The 25,023-nt window shown below is 40.7% G+C and overlaps 1 protein-coding gene across 5 annotated transcripts in view; it reads right to left on the minus strand.

Moving 5' to 3' along the window:
* HSF2BP (heat shock transcription factor 2 binding protein) overlaps nt 1-25,023 on the minus strand; it is a 31,511-nt gene that overhangs the window by 1,571 nt on the left and 4,917 nt on the right. For 2 of the 5 annotated variants that reach the window (XM_083855822.1, XM_083855823.1), the window contains exons 3-9: nt 22,983-23,086; nt 19,082-19,231; nt 15,119-15,257; nt 13,663-13,780; nt 9,105-9,208; nt 8,561-8,655; nt 6,872-7,055 (exon numbers count right to left, since the gene is read on the minus strand). In XM_083855822.1, coding sequence (XP_083711948.1) covers nt 6,930-7,055; nt 8,561-8,655; nt 9,105-9,208; nt 13,663-13,780; nt 15,119-15,257; nt 19,082-19,231; nt 22,983-23,086 — 836 coding nt within the window. In that variant the 3' untranslated portion in view covers nt 6,872-6,929. Of the gene's footprint in view, nt 1-6,871; nt 7,056-8,560; nt 8,656-9,104; nt 9,209-13,662; nt 13,781-15,118; nt 15,258-19,081; nt 19,232-22,982; nt 23,087-25,023 lie in introns of those variants that run through there. The other 3 variants (XM_083855825.1, XM_083855824.1, XM_083855826.1) reach the window with 2 other exon arrangements.

Raw genomic sequence — 25,023 nt, forward strand, 5'->3', positions numbered from 1 at the left:
AGGAGAGAGTTTACATTCTCCATTCCAAGGGAAGCTCCAGCTCTTCCCTGGCAGACACCTGTCTTTCTAAACCAAGACCTGAAAACCATATTTTTATCCTCCCTCAGCAGCTTCTGCCCAGCAGTGTTTGCAAGGGAGAGAGAGCCAGGAATCTTTCTCTTGCTTTCCAGATGTTGAAACCACTGTAAAGCAGGGAATTTATCAACCTGAATTTATCCAGTCAGTCAGTACCCAGGATGTACTGTTGGATGCAATCCAATTTAAGAGCAGTCCAAACTGTATCCCATGATTATTCAGACTTAAAAACCAAACAGACTAACAAATCAAATCTGCAGTAAATCATCAGGCCCTTCTTTAATTTCTTTTTATTTGAGGCTTTGCACTTCCTCAAAGCTCAGTAAAATACTAATTTTTATAAAACTTTCTAGCAACCACCTATCAACCTTCCAAGTGTTTAATTCATTCTGCACAAAATTGAAATGGGCATTGAAGCACTGCTGCTCAGGAATGTGCCAGGGAAATGCAGCAAAGACCTTTGACTGACTTAAGCCAGGAAGACATGTAATAACTCCAGTGCTAAGAACACAGGATGCATTTTTAATTACTGAAACATTAGGAGTGTTACATTTTAATCATTTGCAATGGCCCATTTGCATTTAGTGGTTTACAGCTTTATCAAAAGCATGTGGTAGAAAGACTTCCCCATTCTGCATATTCCAAATGAAAACATCTAATATATTTTTACAGCTGAAGCAGTTATTTGTCCCACGTGCCATGCATTTTTAATGTGTGTTTTCATTAGCATACCTAGTCTTCAGCAAGCTTTTGATAAAGGGTTGTGCAGAAAGGTTGAGAAAATTAATTCAGATCACTTTGAGCACAAAATCACCAGAGAGACCAAAATCTCACTGAAGGAGCATAAAACCAGTGCAGTGATGAGCCAGAGTGCACTGAGTTTGGAGGAGGTATTTGGTGGGGCTGAGGCAAGTTCTTTCCTTTTCCTGGCTTATTTCACACATAACATGGTGACCTGAAAAAGGACTGAGGAGAATTATTCATTAAAGCATAAGGGTTGAAAGCACCCAGGGGGGCAGAGAACAGGATGTGATGGACACTGAAGAAGTCTACAGATTTCAGCATGAAACTCACTGCTGAGATAGGGATTTTTAAGTAATTCCCAACTACACAAGGCTGAAGAACAATATTAAAGATTGTGACATCTGAACTACACCCAAAAGCCAAGCACGCTCTCTCTCTCCTCCTATTTTCCATCATAAATGGAAATAATCAAGTGTTAACCTCTTAAGAAAGGAGTTCTACTTTCTCCTGGAAAACCAGCAGAGTGGAGTATAATCTGAGGACACAAGTACTGCCCAAACCCAATAAACAAAGTGCATTTTCTCCTTTTCTGTGCAATAAAAATCCCAGCTCATTGGGCCTGCTGGACAATTTTAAACATGTCAAATCAATAAAAGCCCTGTGATTAGTGCTGCACATCCATGGCACAGCCACTCTTATTGCTGACACCCAGGCTGAAGGCTCTGAGGAGTCTCTTTCCATCATTTCCAGCAGTACCTGCAGGTGCAACTTTCTGAGTGATGAGCAGTCAGAACTCTTGGGGAAATGCTGCAGCTCAGCCTCACAGACAGCAAGACCTTATGTCCAATTTCCTGGCCAGCAACACTTCAGAATCCTTTTGAAAAAACACCTGGGTACAAGTTTTGGTTTTCAGACTTATTTTGACCTAACCAAAATATAACTAAAAGCCTTGAATTTGTCCTTCCTTGCATTCCTTTTTTGCCTCCATGCCTTCCACATTGTGTATTTTTTAACGTTTTTGGTTTTTTTTTTTTGCCTGATATTATGTTCAAACTCTGCACACATCACTTCCCCCTTTTCCTGTTCTTAGGATTATTCTACATTTATTCACAGGAAATAGCAGCCACAAACTACAGCTCAAATAGGTAAGAAGAAAGAAGCTATGGGGAGTGAAATCTATGTAGTTCATTTACAATTTCCTCTGTGTGACATTATTCCTCTACGAAATAAAGCCACTAATACTTTTAATGGCTTGCAGTACTGCTGGGAAGCTTCATATATGTAAAGATGAAAAGAGCTTTGTTACTAATACTGTTACAGGAATCAATATTAGTATTATTTGCAAGTGTTTAAAGGCTGCAGAAATTAAAGAATCGATCAGGGGAGAAGCCTCAGCAGGGGAGCCAAGAAAATGAGGATCTGTGGGAGATCAGGAAATTATTTCCAGCTTGATGAACAAGAATGTTTTCCAGTAAGAGCAGAGAGGTTCTAGGAAGAATCTCCAGCAGCAGCCAGGGAAGCTCAACAGCTTGAGTCACTCAAATGAAGAACAGATTAGGCACGTGGGCATCCAGCAAAGGAAGGAAATGATCCTGCACCAGAAGATGACTTAATACACATTTAACCTCAGATTGCCATTGTTTTGAATGTATTCTGAGATGTTCTGAGTTAAATAAATATATATGCCTTAAAATATACTCCCTGAGGATTACATGTGGTTTTGAGAATACTACTTATTGAAGATAATCATGTTTCCTAAGAGGATTTAAAAAAAAATACCAGAGAAATCTTTCTCTTGTCTCCAATATCATTAGGGACGTTTTCTAAAAGCCCTGTCTGCAAAGCACTCAGAGAAATGTAAGGAATCTTCATTATTCAGCATTATATTTATGTCAACAGCTTCCAGATTTAGTCATTTCTACACTAGCTGAGTAACATTTTGTTTGTACAAGATCAAAAAAAAAATCCTTTAGCTGTAATCAAATCAGTGCATCACATCCTCCCAACCACCAGCACACACATCTCCAGCTACAATTTCAAAACTATCACCATTATTTCTGGAGAAGAGGGGGAGAAATCAAGCTGCTTGCCTCAGCCAGGATCACAGGCGTAGCACAAACCTCGCACCATCATAAGGTGCTGATGTAATTTCAGCAAGGTGTTGAAACTGCTGGAGTTTGCTGACGTCCTGCAAGCTGCCAGCTCAGTTTGATGTCACTGGCTTTCAGTCACTGACAAAAGGCAGCTGATAACGTGGAAGGATTTTAGTCACATCTGTCATTAGCACCAGGCTCTCAGATGAACTGTCCCCTACAGCAGCGTTTAAGTAATTGAATTACATCAGGGCTGAACAGCTTATCCACAATTGGCTCGGAGTTGTGTGAACTCAATTTACACGTGGCCACACCATCCCCTGGCCACCTGAATGCAAGATTTATTGCCAGCACACTGTTTACAGCTGTGCCTGTGTACAAGAGCACAGAAGTTCACAAGGCCAAGTGCAAGGTCCTGCACATGGGTCGGGGCAATTCCAACAAGTACAGACTGGGGGATTGAGAGCAGCCCTGAGGAGAAGGACTCAGGGCTGTTGGTGGATGAGAGGCTGGATATCAGCTGGCCATGTGCATTGATAGCACAGAAAGCCAAAAGTGTCCTGGGCTGCATCCAAAGCACTGTGGGCAGCAGGGGAGGGGGGATTCTGCCTCTCTGCCCTGCCCAGTTGAGACCCCACCTGCAGAGCTGCCTCCAGCCCAAGCTCACAATATAAGGATCATGGATCTGTTGGAGTGAGTCCAGAGAGGGACATAAGGATGGTCAGAGGGCTGGGACACCTCTGCTATGGAGACAGGCTGGGAGAGTTGGGGTTGTTCAGCCTGAAGAAGAGAAGGCTTTGGAAAGACTTTAGAGCCTCCTCCAGTGCCTAAAGGAGCTCCAAGAGAGCTGGAGAGTGACTTTGTACAAGGGAATGTAGTGACAGGACAAGGGGCAATGGCTTTAAGCGGGAAGAGAGGAGGGTTAGATTAAATATTAGGAAGAAATTCCTCACTATATGTGTAATAAGGCACTGGCACAGGTTGGCCAGAGCAGCTGTGGATACCTCATCCCTGGAAGTGCTTAAATTCAGGTTGGATGGAGTCCGACTATCTTCTGAGCAACTTGGTCTAGTGGAAGGATGTCCCTGCCCACAGCAGTGGGGCTGGAACAAGATGCTCTTTAAGGTCCCTTCCAATTTAAACCATTCTATGACTTTCAAAAAGCTTCCCACCACTGCTGTAGATATTATTCTATTAAATTCCTGTCTGATTCCAGCAGGAAGGAGAGATCTGCCTCTCAGCCTTTCCTTGTAATGAGCCTGTCAGACTATCTGTGTTCACAGCATATCCAACAGAGACAGCCACAGCCACGGCTTCCCCAGTGTAAGATCCTTTTGCATTGCAAGTGCTGGCAGCAACTGCAGCAGCAGAGTTTTCCAGACATTTCTATACTGTTGATAGGTCTGAGGAGACAAGAAATGTTCTGGTAAAGATGCTCTGAGGGGAAGGAGCAGGGAGAACACGAGGCTTTGCTGCTGCAATTCTTACAGACACAAATGCACTTTCTGTCTGCAAAATTTTTGCCCCAGCTCCTGTGTTACAGCTGGGTTTCTATCAGTCTCCTCCCTGGCTGCACTCACATGGAGTTCAGCTAAGGAGAATTCCCCACTCTCCTACAGACACATGTTTGTCATGCTTTTATCAGGGAAATCCTTGAGAGAGACTCCCAGGATCCAAACTGAAGCAGCAATTGAGTCTCTATGTGCCTGGCCTCCACTCAGTGAACACGGGGATGAGAGAGGAGTTTCCACAGAGCTCTGTAGCTGGTGGGTAACACTGCTCCTCACAGAACATCCATTTGCATGAGTTGTTAGGCAGGGCAAGGACCTTGTCAAGAAGCTCCTGCTCAGATGGCAAGGACAGCCCAGAGTTCCATCCAGGCAAGCAGCTGAGTATGGAAAAGTATGAGCATGGAAAAGGGCAAACATTCCATGAGACTTGCCCTGGCCTCTCTTCCAGCCTCCCAGATAACTGAGGCTCAGGGAACTCTGCGTCAGAGCTGACATCCCTGCAATTACCCTCATGGATGTGCTCTTAAAGGGCAATCCTCTCCTTAAGATTAATTTAATCAGCTGAAGAACAGCATGGAGATGAGTCAGGAGAGGTTTAGGCTGGATATCAGAAGGTTTTGCAGCCAGAGGGTGGCTGGGCACTAGATTAAGCTCCACAGGGAAGTTGTCACAGCCCCAAGCCTGCCAGAGTTCAAGGAGCATTTGGACAACATTCTCAGGCACATGGTGGGATTCTTGAGATGTTCTGTGCGGTCAGGAGTTGGGACTCAGTGATCCTGATGAGTCCCTTCCAACTCAACAAATTCTATGGTTCTGTGAGAAGAGGATGAAATTTTTGAAAGACTGGTTTTGATTTAGGAACCAAAATTTGTTTTAATACAGACATCAGTTTATAAATATGACGCTTCTGTTTGTCCAGATGTTTTTTAAATAACATGCTGCCATGCAAATAACCTGAAATTTCAAAACCTCTCACAGCCATAACGAATTCAGACAGAAGAGCAAAGCATTAGAGACCTTCAGAGTTAGTCATGAAAAGCAAATATTGAGGGTGCAGGCAGCAAAGTGAGAATGTGCTTCATACAAGCATTTCTAATAGAGACCAGCATTCGCAAAGAATTTGGATAAACAAGGTTGGATTTCCACATGGAACTGTGGTGGAGGAAACTGAAGGGCAAGATCTAAAATTAGTCCAATGTCTCTTTTTGTGTTTTGTTTAATGAAGCACCTGGAGCAATTTCCCAGCTATGGACAAGAAATGTCACTGACAAAATGTCTTTGAATTCCATGCTTTCTCAAGTATCCAAAGAGACAAAATTTTTAAACTGCATTTAAAGAAAAGGAAAGTGGGAAAAAACCAAAATAAAGACACATGATGTTAAAAACCCCCAACCAACCAAAAAACCTCAACCAAACAGACAAAGTAGAGAAGACCCTACAGTCCTTTTCTCCAGCACTCGTCTGTTGGCAGATTCTGCATGATCAAAAATTAAAAACATTAAATTTAGTCTTTATTATTAATACCTAAGGTGATTGTTACTTTTTATTCTTCAAGAGATCCTTGGCAGAATAATGTTCCACTTCTTTGGGAGTTACAGAATGGAGGCCTTATTGCATCTTTAGATGAAAAACACCAGAAAAAAAGTATTGACAAATCTCAAGTGGACTTCTACCCAATATGATATAAGCTTCTTTTTTTGTGGCTGAGGACAGAGCTTCTTTAAATCTGAAAGTTATGTGAAACCCTCAGCCAGGACACCAACACAGGGACAGCAGCTGATGGAGGAAACTAAAGCTGCCTATTTTGTCCAAGATGGGAACAGCTGCTCTGCTAACAAATGGTGCTCCACAAGAGGAGAACTCTATTGATCCCACAAGCTGCTCCACAGACAGAAATCTGAGTCATCATTCATGTGCTTTATGCTGGCACCAGGCTGGGAAGGTGTAGGCAGGCACAGCTGATACCTACACAGAGGATTCAGTGATCAGTGTTGGTTATTAAAGGGTGTCCATCTTCTAGAAAGTTTTAAAAAGGCAGAAAAAAAAAAAAAAGAAAGAAAAAGACAGCCACCTCATGAAATGTTAAAACTACAGAGACCTGCATTATCTTCAAAAATTATGTCAAACATTTAGTTTTCTCCTATCATCAGTACAGCCTTCAGCAGAAAGAGCTATTAAGAATTCTTGTTAGTGAACATGAAATCACACCAGCTCATCCAATTTCTCAAAGACAGTAGGAGAGTTTGCTGTTAACATTCTTACTCCTTACTCAGGCACTCGGGAACCTTTATTAGATTTTTTTCCCTTCTTTCTTTGAATCAGGGTATTCAACGTCAAGGCACATTTCTGTCTCTTCAAAAATGCTGTGAGACAACTTGAATCAAATCCCTCTTTGCTTCAGATACAACAAAGGGAAATAAAGACAGTTGAGTCAATTATTTTCTCTCTTCATTTAATGGAAAGGACATTCTTCTTCAGGGAACAAGGATGGGCAGAGACTGAGAACTCAGAGAAGGAATTTGAGGGATTTATCAGGGGCATACAAGGCAGTGGGAAAAAGATGAACCTGATGTACAGGCTGAGGTGGTGGACACTTGTCGAATGACAATGGAAAAGCAAACAGGATGATTCTCTGAAAATAAAAAAAAATTCAAAAAAATAATCAGAGGATGATTTCTGAGGCCTCTCTTAGTGGGAATAGTGATAAAAGCATACAGAACTGGAAAGCTGAGTCATGTCATAAGCCTTCATTAAAACAGGCTTTGAAGAAGCTTCCTGCAGACAGGCAGGCAGCAGGTCCAGGATACTCTGCCAGCACAGGGTAGTGCTCTACTCTCCTGTATAGAAAAAACAAGACCTTGTACTGTAGCAGTTCCAGGTGTTTAGGAGCTGAATCCTGGCTAGCAGAACCTGAAGATGCTGGTCAGGGAAATAGGAGAGGAGCAGGAGTGGGAGGAAGCTGCTGAAATTTCCAAGTAGAGACATTTAGGAATAGATTAAATATTGGAAAACTACAGAGATCTCACACAAAATGATGGGAACAAGATCAGGTATTGGATCTGACCCCTGACCTGATATCCAAACCAGTCAGCTCCCTCTTGACAGTAAGCAGACTTCCTCCAAAGTCAGGAATCTGAACCTGCAGAACTGCTTTATCTGAGAATCTTCCTCCTTTGCTGTAACTGGACAAGTTTATTATCAAAAAGTCAAGGAATTAGCCATGATCATCCTTCTTTCTACAACCCAGCCATAAACAATTAGCACTTCCAAACTGCAGAGTAGCCTACTTCTTATTTCCATTAGTAGCTGCAAATTAATTGTAAATGCTTCCCATTTCATCTTCTTACTTGACCTAGGAGCCTTTTTCAGACAACAGACTGCATCAAATTATTATATTTTGTTTTATCACAACAATTGTGATAAAACAACTGGAAGGGCATATTTGGGAACTCACAGGATTCTTTGAGGGTGTTTGGGGTTGGTATTTTTTGCTAGAACAGCTTATGTATGTATTAGCCAACATAAATTAAAAGGAAAGCCCAGACTAAGACATGTAAAATTTCAAAAGCACAGCTGAACAAAAGACCATGTATTTGATGTTCTCTGAGGAACTATTTTTATCAAAATATATTAAAAAACCCTATAGAAATGGTGTTTTCCCCTACAAGGATTACTTAATTTCCTGAGACCTTGGAAGAGAGAGCCTGTGGCATTCCACAGCAGGAAATTATTTGATGAAAAGCTTGAGCAGCTACATTTTCTGTAAAATAATTAAGGGAGCCATGAGCTACACAAATAGCTTTCAGTTTACCAACCCCAACCAAAAAAACTCAGCATCAAAATAACGTCTGTAAAAAGCAGATGGAATCTCTCTCATTTCAGCTGCTCCAGGTATTTACCAGTCGTGCTTTAGCAAGGTTTTAGCAGCACAGAAGGGATAATTAACCTCCCCAGCCCTATCTGCACACCAAATCTCCTCATAAATCTTGAGACAGGCCAGGCAGGGCAGTGTCAAAGCTCTGTCCCCCTGCAGCTGCCAGCCCAGTCCAACGCACACTGCCAACGTCAATCCCTCCTGGCTCCTGCACAGGGATTTGAAGCCTCCCAAAGAGCAGAGCCTTGATGTCACTCATGTACCTGACAGTGACAACACAAGTCCTTGATGTCCTTGGAGTCCTGCACTGGCCAAAGGCATAGCTGGGAATAGCTCTCCAGCCCTGGAGCCCCAAATCCTATTAGAGCACAAGAATCCTCTTCAGCAAGAGACACTTTTGCAATGGGTCAGTAAAGTTACACAGTAGGCTTCTTCCCCCAAAATGTACACATTTTCCTTTGTTAATGGTAGTGAACTGATATGCATACTCCCCTTAAAGTTTATTTTAAAGTTGGCATGTGAAGACATAAGTGGCTTTTTATTAAACCACTTAATCAAATTTCTCCATTCCTTATTCTTAAATCCACCTTTAAATTTCACATTAATGGAATATTGCACACAGTGCCAAAAATTTTGTGGGAAATACACATCTTCTCCCTCCAGCTATTTGTCCTTTCTGTTTACTTTTATTCTGTCAAAAGCTAATCAGGTTACAGATATAAATTTCTGGCTTGTTATTTGCAACACCTATTGCAAATCTACAAAATCCTGCAAGTCACAGTTTACAAGGTTCTTAGAGCAACTTACCATTCAACAGCCACCACAGCAGGGGAATAAAACCTGGACTTTCACTGATGTACTTCAAGCCTTTCAAGTTGATACTCACATTGTAAAGTGACATTAGCATTAGCCTAGAATTGAAAGAAAGAAGATGTGAGGGCCTCTGATTTCTTTATATGCTTCAGCATCTTTTGCCATTTTTTGCCAAGTATGTACCAATGCAGAAGCCTGTGCTAATACTTTGTATTTTGGTAACAGAGATAATGCTCAAATTATGTACAAGCAATGTTGTGTGAACCTCTGTTTCTACTGTTAAATCACATATTCCAAACACATGGAAAAGAGTAAGAAGGTCTCAGGGAGGGGCTGGAATGTTCTCTGTTCTGGAGCCAGTTTGGCTACTGCTCCTTCTCATGCCTGAGATAAACCTGTGTCACTGCACTGCCACCACATCCAAACAAAAGGGAAATGATAATTCCAAATGGACTTCACACCTCACATCCAATTCTCAAACACGGACTCATGGCTTAAGCTCCTATGCCACCAGCAGATTTTTGGACACTGGACACCCTCAGAAAGCAGAAAAGGCAGTGACCCATTTCAGGCTAAACTGAGTTTTAAGAGCTGTCATTTATGTGCTCTGAGTTTGATCACCTCGGTTATTAAGGAGAAGAAAGAAGGAAGAGCAGATTTATTAAATCTACTGCACCAGTGGCCACTGCCAAGCAGGGAGAGGTGCTCTGGGTCTGAAATTGCAGCTGGTAAAGCCCATACATTGCTTTTCACCCAGTCCCTGCAGCTCTGGGCTTCCAGAACAAGCCCTGACAAAAGAGCACAGCACTCCCTATAATCAGCCAGAATGGAAATGATCAATAAACCATCATCTTATAATGGCAATGTTAACATTTCTTGAGAACGTCTTTCACCCTTAATCTGTTTGACATTTGCAGTTAGAAATAAAATGACGTAAAAAGGCACTGCTGTGTTTGTGTTTTTATTTCACTTGTTTGCTTTGTGCAGACAAAAGGGACTGGTGGTGGTGATCCAGGGAAGTGCTGAGGTTTTTGGAGTGCTGGAACATCCCACAAGCCAATGCAGGGGCATATTAATATGTTACAGCATATTTAATTAAACACACTCACCTAGGCACAACAGAGGAGCATTTTTAGGTCCTTTATAATCACCTTCACCTCCAGTATCAGCACATTTTAGGAAGTATTTTTTGCAGTAATAATTGCAAAAGTGCTTACTGAAGCAAACCTGACACAAATGATTGCTGGATAAACAATACTTTCTGGTGTTTTCTTCTGAAATGTGGAGTCTTAATTATTCATTTCATAATCTTCCTACTTAGACAAGCCAAATTTAATTAACATCTTGTACTACTGTATCTGTCAATACTTTCTTTAAAATCTAGAAGTAAAGGAACAGCTAAAGCCCCGTCTTGCTTTGTTAATACATGGGATTAGTATATAAAATGTATTATTATGTTTAAATATGTCTCTTTACTGACTGCTTTCAACTGCCACAGAAGCAAAGTTGAATATTCTTAACCATTTAATTATAGCTACAAACAATTATGTAAATGTTTATTGACTGTGTAACAATTACAAACACTGAGCAAACCCTACACCAATGAGAAGAAAACCTGAAATCTTTCACATCTGCTATTTCAGACAGGCAAGGACACCCCTGAGACTCAGGTTGATGCCTGGCATATATTTATTCCATACTCAGACTACAGTGGATATTACTTTTGGAGTAAGTGACAGGTTCTCCCTGTAATTTTTTTTTTGTTTATATATTAACCCAAATAGAACACAGGATTGCTAGAACTAGAAAAGAGATCTCCTCTTTTAATCAGCTTACTTCGATACTGCTGTGTGTAGAATTGGACTCACAGTTTCCCCTGATCCGTCACACATCAATGAAAAATATTTTTGAAAATAAAAGCTAGAAAAATAATTGTAAAACCTCAGAACTAAGCAAAAGACAACCACAGCATTTAAATTAAAAGCCAATTTTTTTCTTCAACTGATCGGATTATAAATTGATTTCTCCCATGTAACACCATGGTGATGCTTTAAGAAAAATACATTGCATTTCCAGCATAATGGAGAGACATTTTCATCTGTGAGGAGTAGTTTTAAAAATGTATTTATATAAATATATATATATATATATATATATATATATATATAAAATGTATGTATAAATATTATTTACGATGACTCCAGAGCCCATCTTCAACTAAGTTTAAAATTACACTAGAATTCATGGCAAACTTGTCTTACAGTTGTCTTTCATTTTGTTCTGGCTTATGTTCCCTCTGGGAGGAGAAAAGGGAGTTCTTCTGACACATCTGCTTGTGAAAATGCTGATTAAGGTTAACCAGCAGCTAAATAACCTTACATGCAAAGAACAATTTAAAAACAAATCAACCAACCCCCAAAACCCTTCTTTTCTGGGCTGGGAAACTGTAAAACTCCCCAAAATGATAAGAAAAAGATGTAGTGTTAGTAGTAACACGTTTTTTGAACTGAACAGTGACATGATACACACAGATCTAATTTAAAAAAAAAAAAAAAAAGAACTTTTTTTTTATTATGGACATAAAAGACAAACACAGGGAAACATTTTGCACTAAAACATTTGAGCAAATCAGGCTCCCTCATTCTCTGACAAGGCCACAAAGAAATGTCCTTTCTGACATTTGCTCTAATGTCAGAATACAACATTTTTTTTAATCCAACAGCAAGTTCAGAGTAAAGAAAAAAAAAAAGTTGGTTCTGTGGGGTATCAGAAAATATCATCACTGCACTGCATTCAAGCTATGGTAACATAGGCTTAATATTTCCCACTTATCAACCACCTTGAGCAACCTCTTATCCAAGTTTCCCTCCATTTGTTAGCCTACAAAGCTGGCCTCTGTTGAATTCCTTGCCACCTCACAGGGTTGTTCTATGTATATTTTACCAGCAGGGCTGTATTGGCAGCCAAGTTTACAACATCATGGGTAATTCTGCAAAGCAGGTAGATTTTGAAGTATAATAATAAGGAACCCAAGATACAAACTCAAAAGAAAGGTCCTCAAATCCAACTACATTAATACAATATGAAATGATGAAAAATAGTTTATCTGGACCCATAGACACATATCCACCTGAAATTCAGAGTGTGTGTGTAGGAACACTTTTGCTCCTCCTCTCAAAGTACTCTTTTATTTTTATCCCATTTACAGATTCTGAAACAGTTATGGATCCTCTTCAGGGTTGTTTTTTGGTTTTGTTTGTTTGGTTTGTTTTATACACATGAAGGCATAAATTACCTTTTCTTTCATAAATTAAGATTCTCATACAATTCTTTCCATTGGGATGTTATCAAAAAAAACCCTACCACTCACCTTCAAGCCCAGTGCTTGGGTAACAGAGTAAATAACTGATCTCAAATCATCAAGCCACCATCTACTGCACAGACTGTTCAGCTTTCCCCTCACCACCCAGCAGGGAAAGGCAAACACCTTCAGAGGGCAACTCACTCCCCCTCACATGAGCAACCACCTGACAGCACCATCTCCTCCCAGGGACTGTGGGAAGGAGCCCAGTTCAGTCAGCAAATGCTTGACATCCCCCTCTCTGACAGCTGAGGTTGGGCAAGATAAGACCTCTCCGAAGTGAGACTGAGCCTGATTTTATGACTATCACATCCAACCTGCCTAAATGTGTGCCTGGATGTGGTCAAGTTACTGTAGCTGACAGGGCTGCTGTTTGTCAGCTGAGCTGGAACAGCTGCCTGAGCTATGAATTGTTTGTGTATTTATGAAAAAAACCACCACAGTGGCTCAAATCACCTTCATGAACAAATGAATCAGGTGTGCAGGACCAGTGCCCACAGTTCAGCAGAGAAGCCACTTGTTAAGCCACAGTAATTTGTTCAGTCAAGTCCATATATCCTCAGCTTGTAAGGTCTTGGGGAAAAAGACAAAGACAATTGTTTATTTCATCTCTCCATCAGCTGAAAAGCACTTTTGCAGTAGCTGAACTGTGAAACAGGGCCTTGCCTTTAAAGCTGTATTGCAAGGTCACTTTACAGGCATTGCCTCTTACAAACTGGAGTGTGTGGTGAATCTGGCTGCTAAAGAGCCTAAAATGATTTAATTTTTGCTCTTAGCAGATCCATAACTCACATTCTTCACTAAGGACATGTGACATTTTATACTTCATATTACAAAGGAACAAAAATGAGTTCACCTTTCCCACATCTTCTCTGTTGCAGAACTTGACCTCACACCTTCCTGCTTTCACACCAAACTCATGACCCCTCCCAAGCTAGAAAAGGGCACCCCCGCTCACTTTACAATATTATGGTGCTTAAGAGACTTCCCAAGAGACACAAAACCTGGATAAAGCTTTGTAGTCAACCCCAGTACATCTGCAAGGAATGCTACTGGGAAAAGAGCTTCCAAAAATTATGTTTCCTCTCCAGGAAAGGAATAATGGGAGAGTGTGAAAACTGCTGTCATCACTTGAGCTGCACTGCAAGATAATGCATTTCATTTGAAATGGGCAAAAAAAAGTCAACATACACTTTAAATTTGTTACAGAGTCCTGGCTTCATGTCTCCCAGCAGATGCATCATCGTGTCCAGTAATTCCCGGCTGGAACTGACCAGGAACTCACGGCCACACGCCAGTGCGGCCACGTCTGTGGGAAAGCACAAAACATCAACAAAAATCATTTTTCAAAGAAAAGTTTATACTAATTATCACTGAAAAGACAGGCCAGCTGTGAAGAATGAACTACGGTTGTGGTTTAAACTTTGGAGTACATTCACCTATATAGCAAATACTGAAAAACAAACACTGGTCAAGCTCCTTCAAAATTCCACATTTGTAACCAAAACATTTGTTCAGAATGCCCCAGTGTCCCAACAGTAATGCAGCAAATTGTGAAACAAAAGGCTGTACAGGTTCATGCACAGGTAATGTGTGACTGAAACAAAGCTGATCATTACAGGTTCTACTTTAAAGGAACAGGACTGCAGAGTTTTACAACCACTCAATTCAATATACCTGGCACATCACACAACCAAAACTCTTATGAGCATATTTTACTCTAAAGTTTATTTCCTACCTCTCTGCAAGTGTGGCATTATTCAAGCACAGACCAAAAGACGAAATTATTTCCAAAAGCTACTGTTCCAAAGCAGACTTTCCTACATTATTTTCCCTTATACCTGCCTCCTATTCAGTATAGTGGCATAATGCATCACATAATAATTTTATTATTTTATCTCTATTGACATCCCAATAGCTAAAAATCTCACATTCAGAAAAGCTGTTCAGTCAAGATTCACTTATATACACCAATGTGCATGGTTTTGTCTCTCTTGCATCATGTCTTTAGTGTAATTTTGACAGTTAGAGTTTCACAGAAATTCAGATGATGTATCAACCTTATGCCCCACAGCCTCCTAAACCAAGCAGTCATTCCACAACAGACATGTGGCTTTTTACTTATTTTCTGGCCCTAAAAAAACCCCAAACCTTAGTATGGAAGTCAGGTTTACAACCTTCTACTTCTCTTACACAGTGAAAGTGCAGCATATCTGACAGCAACAAAATTTTTAAGCACTTTCAAAATCCTTAGTCCATGCCTTAAGCTGGGGCTGATCTACTTGCAGCATTGGCAATTTGTCATCTTGTAGATGTTGGCATCACTGGTGATTCACAAGGTGAATTGCTCAACGTGTACAAGACTGGTACAATAGTCCTTGTTTCATTCCACACTGAGGGATGCAATAGGGAATTTCAGAACTCAATGGCTCTTACCTGTCTAATCCTTAACGATGGCAGCACAGAAGTGCCTGTAACAGAAGTGTCAGTAACATAATCTGCTAGAACTTCAGAAAACCAGAACATCACCCAAGATGTCACCATTGACAACTTAAGGTTGAAAAGCTGTATTTTCTGCAGCTTCTGTGAGGAAATACACATTCCCAGTAGGTGTGGAACTCTATTCTGAGACACAACACTAACTTACTTGTTACAATCCCTGCCAAAGCCAATACAAACTGATTTTCCTCAGAATCCAAATCCTGCTGTTTCATGTCTTCACTTAATGACTTCACAAAGCTCTCCATGGTCTGGGCAGTGATTGTGAAAAACTTTACTGCTTTACTCTGCAAATAAGGAAGAGGAGAAAGATTACACACACTACAGCAACTGTAATTATTAGAATTATTAGATGCCACAGTAGAACTGGTCAATCTTCCAAATTATTAAAACATCCAGTTACTTCAAATAAACAACAGAAAATACCAGGTATTCACTGAGTGATGTTTGACCCCCTAATATTTGAAACCACTATCTTAGAAGAAAACAGGAAACTACTCAATGCTACATTTATTCATAAAACTGAACTACTTCGTATCTACCTCTTAAGCACACAAGAATATATAATCAACCATCAGAATTAAGGCTTATTAGGTGTTTCACATTTACCTGGCCTACTACAGTAGCTTTTGTCAAAATCAGCTGAAGACTGGAGACTTAACACGAAATTCCTAAGAAAACAGTGAAGTCCGCAGAAAAAAAGGGCAGAATCTAAATGGATCCTAATAGGACTCATTAATTGCTCGTTACAGCATGGAGAATAACAGGCTATGCAGAAGTTTTCTAGAAAAGGAAATGGAGGTCTCAGGTTGAACTGAAGTCAACATGAGAAAAAATAATCCCCACAGCAGAGCACAGGCTGTAATTATGGGACAGCCTTTTCCCCTCAGCTGCAAGCCTGCTCCATTTGGAGGAATCTCAGCTGAGGGAGCACCACCTGGTAAAAAGCTCGCGGCAGGACAAAGAGCCTGGCCTGAGGTACAGAGTCCACAAAGAAGGACAGAGACCTGTTTCTGTTTATTGGTAATTCTGACTAGTAAAACATTGCTGGAACTCTGTTTCACACAGAGGATGAAGGCTTTCATAACCAAAATACTGTGGCAGAGAGCCCATAATGCTGGGTTTCTCAGTGTTTTTAATAATTTTTCCAATTGTTTCATGAAGAAGCTGAAACTTTTAGTCATCACCAGCAGTGACCCAGTGGGAGAGTTCAAGAAATGCCTAAACTTTTATTCATTTTGTAAAGTGACTGAAAAACCTTAATGCTTTTTCAAAATTACTGCTTTCACAGTATGTGCAAAGCTAGTGGTAACATTTATTTATTCCTCCATTGTTGCACATTCACCAGATTAAAGATGCACTGTTCCTGCAGGGTGACTTCAGCAAGAGAGGACAAAAAGGAGGCTCAGTCAACACAGTATCTTCACAAATGATGCTGTGGTCCCAGAACAACAGGAATGAAGGGATAATGGAGAAAGAGGAGGAAGATAAGTGCAATTCTGCATGTGCTGGATGTAGTTTTTACATGGACACCACTCCTCAAAGATAGCAATTTTAACACAAGCACTGACTATAGCTCAAGAAGCAAGAGGGCTTGAGAGAAAATGAAGAGCCCAACAAGGGCTTATGAAAATACATATTCACATGGGAACATGAGTGCACTAAGCACCCTGAGCAGTTGGTATGTTGCACAGAAAACAACAGAAATCTTCCACACTCTCGAGGTTTCACTGGTGTCCTCTCTGCTGATCCTCCCTTCCAGACAGCCACTGCTTAACTAGTGCTGAGCTGCAGCAGACACCCATCAGGTTTATAAATAGTAAATACTGCACACTCTGCACAGTCTCTTATTAACTTGACGGCATTTTCATGGGGCTGAAGAATGTCTCACCACTACACGCTGAGATAAGGACAGCTCTGAAAGCAGCCACTGAGGTGCTTGAGCTCAGATGGTGCAATGAACCCTCTGCTGCCTGTGGAACTCCTGTGTGAAAGCTCCAGGTAACATGAAAAATCACTGCCACAAAATATAAAGTCGTTTGTCACCATATAAGACAACTGAAGCAGCAAAACACCTTGTAGGATCCAAAACTTCTCATGTTGAAGCAAGCCTTGATGCTGTTCTGAAATCAAACCTCCAGGTTGTATTTCCATGTGAGAAGCCTGTCATATCTGGCTGAAGCTTTTTGAAAGACATCCAAAACAATCTCATGGGAATTAATTTTACTTCTTTTTTTTTTTTTTTTTTTTTTTTGATACATGCAGGTAGGAAACCTTGAAAACTCTCTCATGGTGCTTCTCTGGATGTATCTTCAAATTCTCTTTAGGAATATGAGTAAAACAGCAGGCATCTCTCCCCCACTGCCTTGAGACTACTTGTGTCACATTTCAAATCTGCTGCTCAAGTTCTGATTTTCACAATCCTTACGGACACAAAACATATATTGGTCACTAACACCATTTTCACTCCATTTGCATTACAGTACTGGAAGAAAGACCTGTAATGCTTCAAAGACTGCAAAAAGCTTGGGCATTGTTCTATAAAGCGTGACATGATTCTGAATTGATGCCACCTCCCCCATGTGCTTAAATATCAGCAACAGTTTCAAAGCACCCTTGATGTTCTCCCACATTTCCGTGGTTCATAGCACCTTCTCAGGGGAGGAGGGAAGAAGCTACAAGCTGTACAACTTGTCCCAAAATAACCCAAACCAATTATGTTGTATGACAAATCTCCATCATCTTTTAATGACCTGACTCACTGCCAGTTGCAATCTGTGGTTGACACAATGCCACACAATCCATTTATGCTTTTCCTAGGAGTCTTGTTGCAAGCCCAGGCACGTTTCTTACAGTGTTATTTGCTCCCCAAGAAAACGATGCCCCCAAATGTTGCTCTGATCTTCACCAGAAGTACAGCAGTTCAACAGGCTTTAATGATTGCTGGAAATCAACTAGGAGAAGTATTTTGCATTTCAAACCAACCTAACCCCCAAAGTATTGCATCTTCATGGTTGGGGTTTTTTTACCTTCAAACAAATCTTCAGGCAACAGTTATGTTTTTAACTAATTCAACTGAATATTAATACTCAAGACTGCTTTCAACAACCAGCCCTGTTCTAAAAATTTTCACTGTTTTATACAGTGTTTTACAGTGTTTTTCCTAGTAACTGCTGGTGCTTGCATTTGGAATCATCAGAAGTTATCATTAATAAGGCATCACTGTACAGCTTTCTAATATCCAATATCAAGTTGTAATTGTATTTTGGAACACCCAACCAGAACAACTGTTACAAACACATTGGTTTCTCACTTACAATAATGAGCTAATCCTATTCACTCAGCTGTTCATCATGCTGCTGAAAAATCAAGCCAAAAGAAACTGTGGCATCAGTTCACTCAGATTAAAAACAGCAATTCCTTCTCATGATGGCTGTGTCAAGAAGGAAAATCATATTTTTTATCAGGCCTGTTGCCCTAGTCCCTCCTAATTCCATCAGCTGCACTTGGCAGTGAAATTGTGATAGTTGCAATATTACCATTGTCATTAACTGTTGTTGTTTTGGTTTTGTGGTTTGTTAGTTTTTTTCAAATAGTCTACTTGCCCATGTTTAACATTGATGATTTAACATGATCCACAAGCAGTGAGGGTCTCTAAATTTCCAAAAGTGATTCACATATTAAGGCTGCAGAAAGATTTAAAGAAGTTGAGAATCAATGGATCTGTCTTTTCTCCATGGAAATATCTCCTCCAAGCTCTCCACAGGCATGGAAACTCCTGCATGTGCCCAGGAACTATTCTCTCCTTCTGTTACCTTGTGAAGATATTTACTTTGTGCTAACTGTAGCCTTGCTTCCAGTTCAGCTCTGTGTGGTGGAAAACAGATAACCCTCATTTGGTAACAAAAGAAATAATTACTGCATTTATTCATAACACTTCACAGCTCCAACCCTTCTTAAACGAGAATGGATGGTTCCCAAAGAACATGCTAACCAGAAAACACTTGCTGTCCAGACAATTTCTCAAGTACATCCTTGAAGTGTGTTCCACAGCAAAGTCTTTATTTTAGAGGTCTGAGAACATTCCCAGGTATTCACCTGCCATACTTACTCCTCCTAGGATGGATTTGACAGCCTCCTCATTGCTGGATACCCCCCAGAGCAGGGTGCACACTGCTGCTCCCATCTCTGTGCAATACTCTGCCTGCTGCAGGAGCTGCTGCTTGGCCTCGTTCAGCTGCTGCCGCAGGTCCAGCTTCTCCTGGAACAGCGTAAGGAAATTTTGGTTGCACTTCACGTCTCCCACACCAAGTTTCTAGGCTAAGGGACAGAACAAGAAACACAGTCATGGCCATCTCTGAAAGGGAGGGTGACCCAGAGCAGCTGCAGACACGTTCCTTCTCTCCTGAGCTGCCTCTAAGTAGTGCAGGCTGACAGGAACCAGAAACTGCACACGAGGTCAAGCCAAGTGACCCACCGAGACTGAGTGGCACCTAAAAAAACCTGACAGGAGACATCTCCCCCTGAGCAAACAGCTCCATGTCTCCTCAAGAGAGAGGGGATTTCAGCATCAGGGGCCAGCCTTCCCTGACACCTTCCAAAAGATACAAGAAACATCTTACAGGAGGGGAAGATTGTTTCCTTTTCCAAAACAGGCTCCTGCTCTAGCCATGAAACAGTTGCTGGATATCTAGGATAAATACTGTTGTCTCTTGAAACTCTCTTCTGTTGACATAATCCTGAGCAGCAGTGGCAAAACAAGACAGAGTCCCCAAAAAACACACCTAAGGTTTGAAGTTTGGAGGACCTTCCATTGCAAGAAAGCCAAGGCACTGCTGTGCATCCATGAGGTTCTGAGCAACCTGACCTAGTGAAAGTTGTCCACAGCAATGGGGTTGGAATGAGGTAACACAACTCCAAAATCCCTTCCAACCAAACTATTCTGTGACACAATGATTCTATGACGACTTAAGCGAGCTGCTAAGTGGTTCTTGCCACAAAGCATAAAGAGGGAACAGATCAACCCTACAGAACCAGAGCACAACTTCCATTTGGGAGTACTTTTTTTCCAATCCCATGGCAAGCTGGCTGGGAGAATATCATGGAATTGGGCAGGATTCTAGGTTTCACTGGCTTCCTATCAGCTCCTTCCACAGGAGTAGCAAAGCTGCTGCACTTCTCAGTTTAGAGGCAGCACAGACAGTGAGATCAAGGCAGGGATTCTGTAGTCTGTGTCCCAGGGTGGGTGGGAGATCCCAGCTAACTCCAGGTAGGGTGGTATTAGACAGTGCTACAGAGAAAAGACCAAGGCCAGTCCAGAAAAATTATGCTAATTCAAGTATTAAAAGAGAATCACAGATTGCACAATGTCAAAAAACAGAAGGATCTTACTCTGCCCATTTTACAGACACTATATTTTCATATTCACTGCAGAAAACTCCTCAGCTCAGCCTTCCCAGTGTGTTTGGCTGTCAGGATGAAGCAGGGGAAATCAGAAGGAATCTTTTCTATGTCAATTTTGAAAGCAACTAAACAGAAGACTTTCAACCATGTATTGTCATCAAGACTTTAAGTATCTTGTTGCTTTTGGGGTTCACCTCAATGCTTCATGTTGAGGGTTCGTAAAGAATAGAAATGTAAACTCATCTGAAAATTTACATAATATGGTATCAACCAGTACAGAGCTGTGTGTGCTCTGTCACCAACTGCCTACTGAGCCTCCTGATCACACCCACCAGCCTGATTTCCACTGCTGCTGATGGAACATGCAGGTGAGGATTTGTAAAGTTCGAGTTTAATTTCTCAAGTAGTCTCCTGTGTACATTTACTCTCTGGAGTCTCTCTCGCCTATATATGCAAAAGACTGACACTTGCTGCTGATTCCACAGGCAGAATATCCCAGGAAAAGTCTCTTATTTCTTAATACTTTGATCGTTTTTAAGCAAATTAGCCAAATTCCATCTTTTACATGACTCACTGTCAGGTCTATCAGCTTTTCTGCCACCGTGTGCATCCACAAAATGCCCTCAGGCATCTCCCTGCCTAATCCCTATATCCTCCCTGCCTTTTCCACACTGTCCTGATCTTAGGGAAATGTATCTTTAATTCATTTTATTTGCATTTGGATGCTAACACTGAGTAAGACATAAAACCCAGTAACACCAAATCTAGATCCCCCCAACAAGCATGCAAAGCCAGCAGAAAAAAAAAAAGCCAGGATTTTTAATAGATCAAAAGCAACATCAGAACAAAGACGTGAGGCAAGGAAAACAAAATAGTACATGCAAGAGCCAGGAAAATAAACGGAGCTTGCAAAAGCAAATAACCTGGCTGGAAGCAATACTCCTAAGAGCTCACATCACCCAGCAATCCCTGTGCTATGCAACACCACCATCTTCAGGAAAAGGTCAAGGCACAAGAGCACAGCAGTGCCCAAGTATGGAACTGCAAACAGACAGACAAAGGAGACATCAGCCAAGAATAACATGTGCACTTCAAGTTTTGCTCAGGTTCAGAGAGCACAGGAATTCCCTCATCAGGGACACAGCTCTGCAGAGAGAATCTGGAATGCAAAATGTTGATTTATGACGGCCTCAGAAAAGGACACTGCTCAACCAGAAATTCATTTATTCCATGTTGGTTTCAGTGAATAATTGTATTCTCCTTCAGAAGATAAATATGTAGAAAATAATTCAGAAACTCTACACAAGGATGCCTAGAGCAGAACAACAACCAAATGAAAAACACCTGGAAAGTGATTAACAGGAACAAAATTCACTCATATACACAAACCATCTTGTTGTATCCTGAAGAGCTAAAGGACTTCACAACATCACAAGCACAAACCACTGAAATACACCTTCCTGGCATTTAACAGAACCCAGTCAGACAACTGCCACACACTGCACAACAGCAAAGACATGAAGAGAAGAGCTTTGAGCAGAAACACCAAAACAACTGCTCCTAGTAAACTATCCATGATTCAAGTAAAACTCATCCAAAAGAAATCATAAACCCAAACCACCTGCCCTTTCTTTTGTAGTATTAACAAGAATCATGGGTGAAACTCACTTTATTAATATCTAAACCAACAGCATTAAATTTTACAGGGATTTTATCCTGGAAGTGAAGACCTCAGTGCAAAGCAAAATGAACTCTGTACCTACTGCTGAACTGCAATATCTATCCCAGAAGATATTTATTTGAAATAAGGAATATCCAGATTGACAACCACTCCATCATACCAAACTTCATTCGAGAGTGTCTCATCTAGGCGGATGTGCACTGAAAGTGCATTTCTGAGCTCTTTATTATTCCTTTTTCAAAAATGAAGTAAGTTTTGTGGTTCATCTGTCTTTGTGCAATCCCAAGGCTGGCAAATGCCAGCTGTACAACCCCAGCTGCTGATGGCTCCAAGGAAATGAACTTTTGCAGCAAACAATCACCACTGATTCTCACAGAGACTCATTTGAACCCAAATGGCTTCACAGTCTGAGAAGTCAGTGTCTTTGCTATCCCTTAATTGTTAAGAATCTCCCCTCTCATAATCACTAAATACAATATTGACAGAGCAAGAGGAGCCCTGAAATTGCTCTTTGATTCTCAGCTGTACATGGCAATTGGATCAATAGGTGCTCTGAGAAAGACTATTAACACTAAACAAAGGTACACAGCTCACAGCAAACCAAGAGAGGCTGCTTTCCTTCTGTACACTGCACTGCTCAAACTATCTTCAACTGTCCTCTTTGCAAATATGTTACAGCAATGTTAAATTCACCAAAACTGATTCTGTGAAGGACCTTTTGATACCAGCTATGCCACAATCTCCTCAAATACCCCATGTTTTACTCCAACATGTTAATAGGGATATGGATGATGCTTTGGATAGAAATCCCAAATTGGTTTTTAGACTGAGGATTCGTTTTGTGGCACGAAAATGATAATTTTATCATTACTGCTTTTGTTATTAAAACTCAAACACACAGATATCAATATCCTGGCAGCAAATCTACCTTCTTCTCTCTCATGCAATCTGCCTGGGCCGTTTCCAGACGGGCTCTGAAGTGCTCACAATCCATTCTCAGCTGCTCTATTTCCTCCTCCTTTTTCTCCAGGTCTGTGGCAGGATAAACCAGAGAAAAGAAAGAAGGAACACGTTAAGGTCATCGGGCCTGCATTAGAGCAAAGAGAATCCAATCCACCAAGAGCAACTTTACGGAGGTGCCTCAGCCCTTTGCTTGTGCGAGATCACCTCCCTGTGGCTAAACGGGAATCTCACAATTTGCTGTGTGGCAACAGCTCTGAGAAAGCAAAATGACACACCTGATTTAAAAGAATCACATCTAGCTGTTAAATACTGAGGGTTGAGAAGATTTTTTAAAAATTTACTCTGTTTTCTACTTTGTTTTCATGTCGGTTTCCATGAAAACTCTGTCAATGAAATTTCACCCAAGTCAGTGACTATATTAAAAACGTGAGAAAAATGCCAACAGTAGTCCAAAGTGAGTGTTTCAATCCACAATTTACAACTTACATGGATAGCAGGTATGAAAAGCAAGTATTCCAAATATTTTAAAATAATATTTATAATGGAAAGCAACTATTCCGAATATTTTAATATTTATAAAGTAGTATAAGCAACCTGGGATAGTGAAAGTTGTCCCTGCCCATGGCAATGGGGTTAGAACTGGATGATCTTGAAGATCCCTTCCAACCCAACACATTCTGTGATTCTATGATTATAAACTATTCAAAAATTATGTCAGCTACATTAAAAAGCAAATTTTATGATTCCCTTGTAAAATTAATTTCTGATGTTACTGAATTTCTGATGCTATCAGAAATTCATTCTAATTTAGACACTATTTTAGTGAACAGAAATCAAGTTAAAAGTGTTCCATTTCACCAGCATGATGCCTGTTTTAAAAAAATTCTCTTTGAAGGACAGTTTGAATAATAGCTGTGTATTGTATTTTATTTTGATAAACCACAGTGTTGGATGCTTAGTATTTATACTGAAAAAAAGGAAACATGTTTAAGTAGTTCCAAAAAGTAAAATCCAAACAGCATCTGCTGTAACCTTGGTTAGTTAAAAAAAATAAATTACACCCCACTTCAAACACCATACCCTTGAACACGACAGTTTGATCTATGGCTCAACACACTTGAAATATTTCCCCCAACATGCGACAGTATTTTTAAATGTAATTACTAAAAATCATATCAAATTCTATCATAAAAAAACAACATCATTAAAAATTATCCAAATACGTTCTTATTCAACAAAGGACTTGGCTTCTGGCATTCTATTTAGTAATTCTACATGATTTGAAAAGAAATATTTCTGTTTTGGTCCTAATTGACAAGTTTATCATCTTAAATATACACATATTGCTTTGAGTAGCTTGTATAAAAGGACAAAAGCTGTCTGTGGCTGATTTATCAGAAGAGATAAAACATATTTTCACTCTGCCCTTATGTGATTCCAAGCCAGCAACACTTTTTAGCAAAAAGCAAAGAGGCAAGGCAAGGGCTCACTGCTGAGAAACATCTCTGTGCCAGGAGATGCTCTGTCAGCAACCCACTTCTTTTCAACCTGCTGTCCAAAGGAAAAGAATAAAGGGAGGAATTGGATTTTTGAGGATAACTCTGGTCAGTGGGAAGAAGCTTTCCTTCTGTCAAGTGAAGAAAATTCAGTCTCATTCACTTCTGACTACGTGGGTGTGAGTCCTAGATGTCTTGAGCAGGAGTAGAACATGCTCTGCTTATCCACCTGTTCAGCCTCGCCAGGTAAATCCATCCAGTGAAAATCTCTGTCCCTGCAAGAAAACAAGCTCTCCAGAAAGAGAAGAGTCACTCCCAGCCTTTGAGAGGATGGATCCAACCTGAATCCAGCCAGCAGACACACAAAGATGCCACATCCTTCACCAGCAAACTTCAAAGGTGCTGGAACCAAACCTGAGCCAGGAGAATAATACTGACTACTGAGTATTAACACAATGCACCCTGGACTTTTAAAAGGGCTTCAGATAAAAGAAGGATGTGTTGACATCC

The sequence above is a fragment of the Zosterops lateralis genome, assembly GCF_965231275.1.
Source record: "Zosterops lateralis genome assembly, chromosome: 2".
NCBI lineage: Eukaryota > Metazoa > Chordata > Aves > Passeriformes > Zosteropidae > Zosterops > Zosterops lateralis.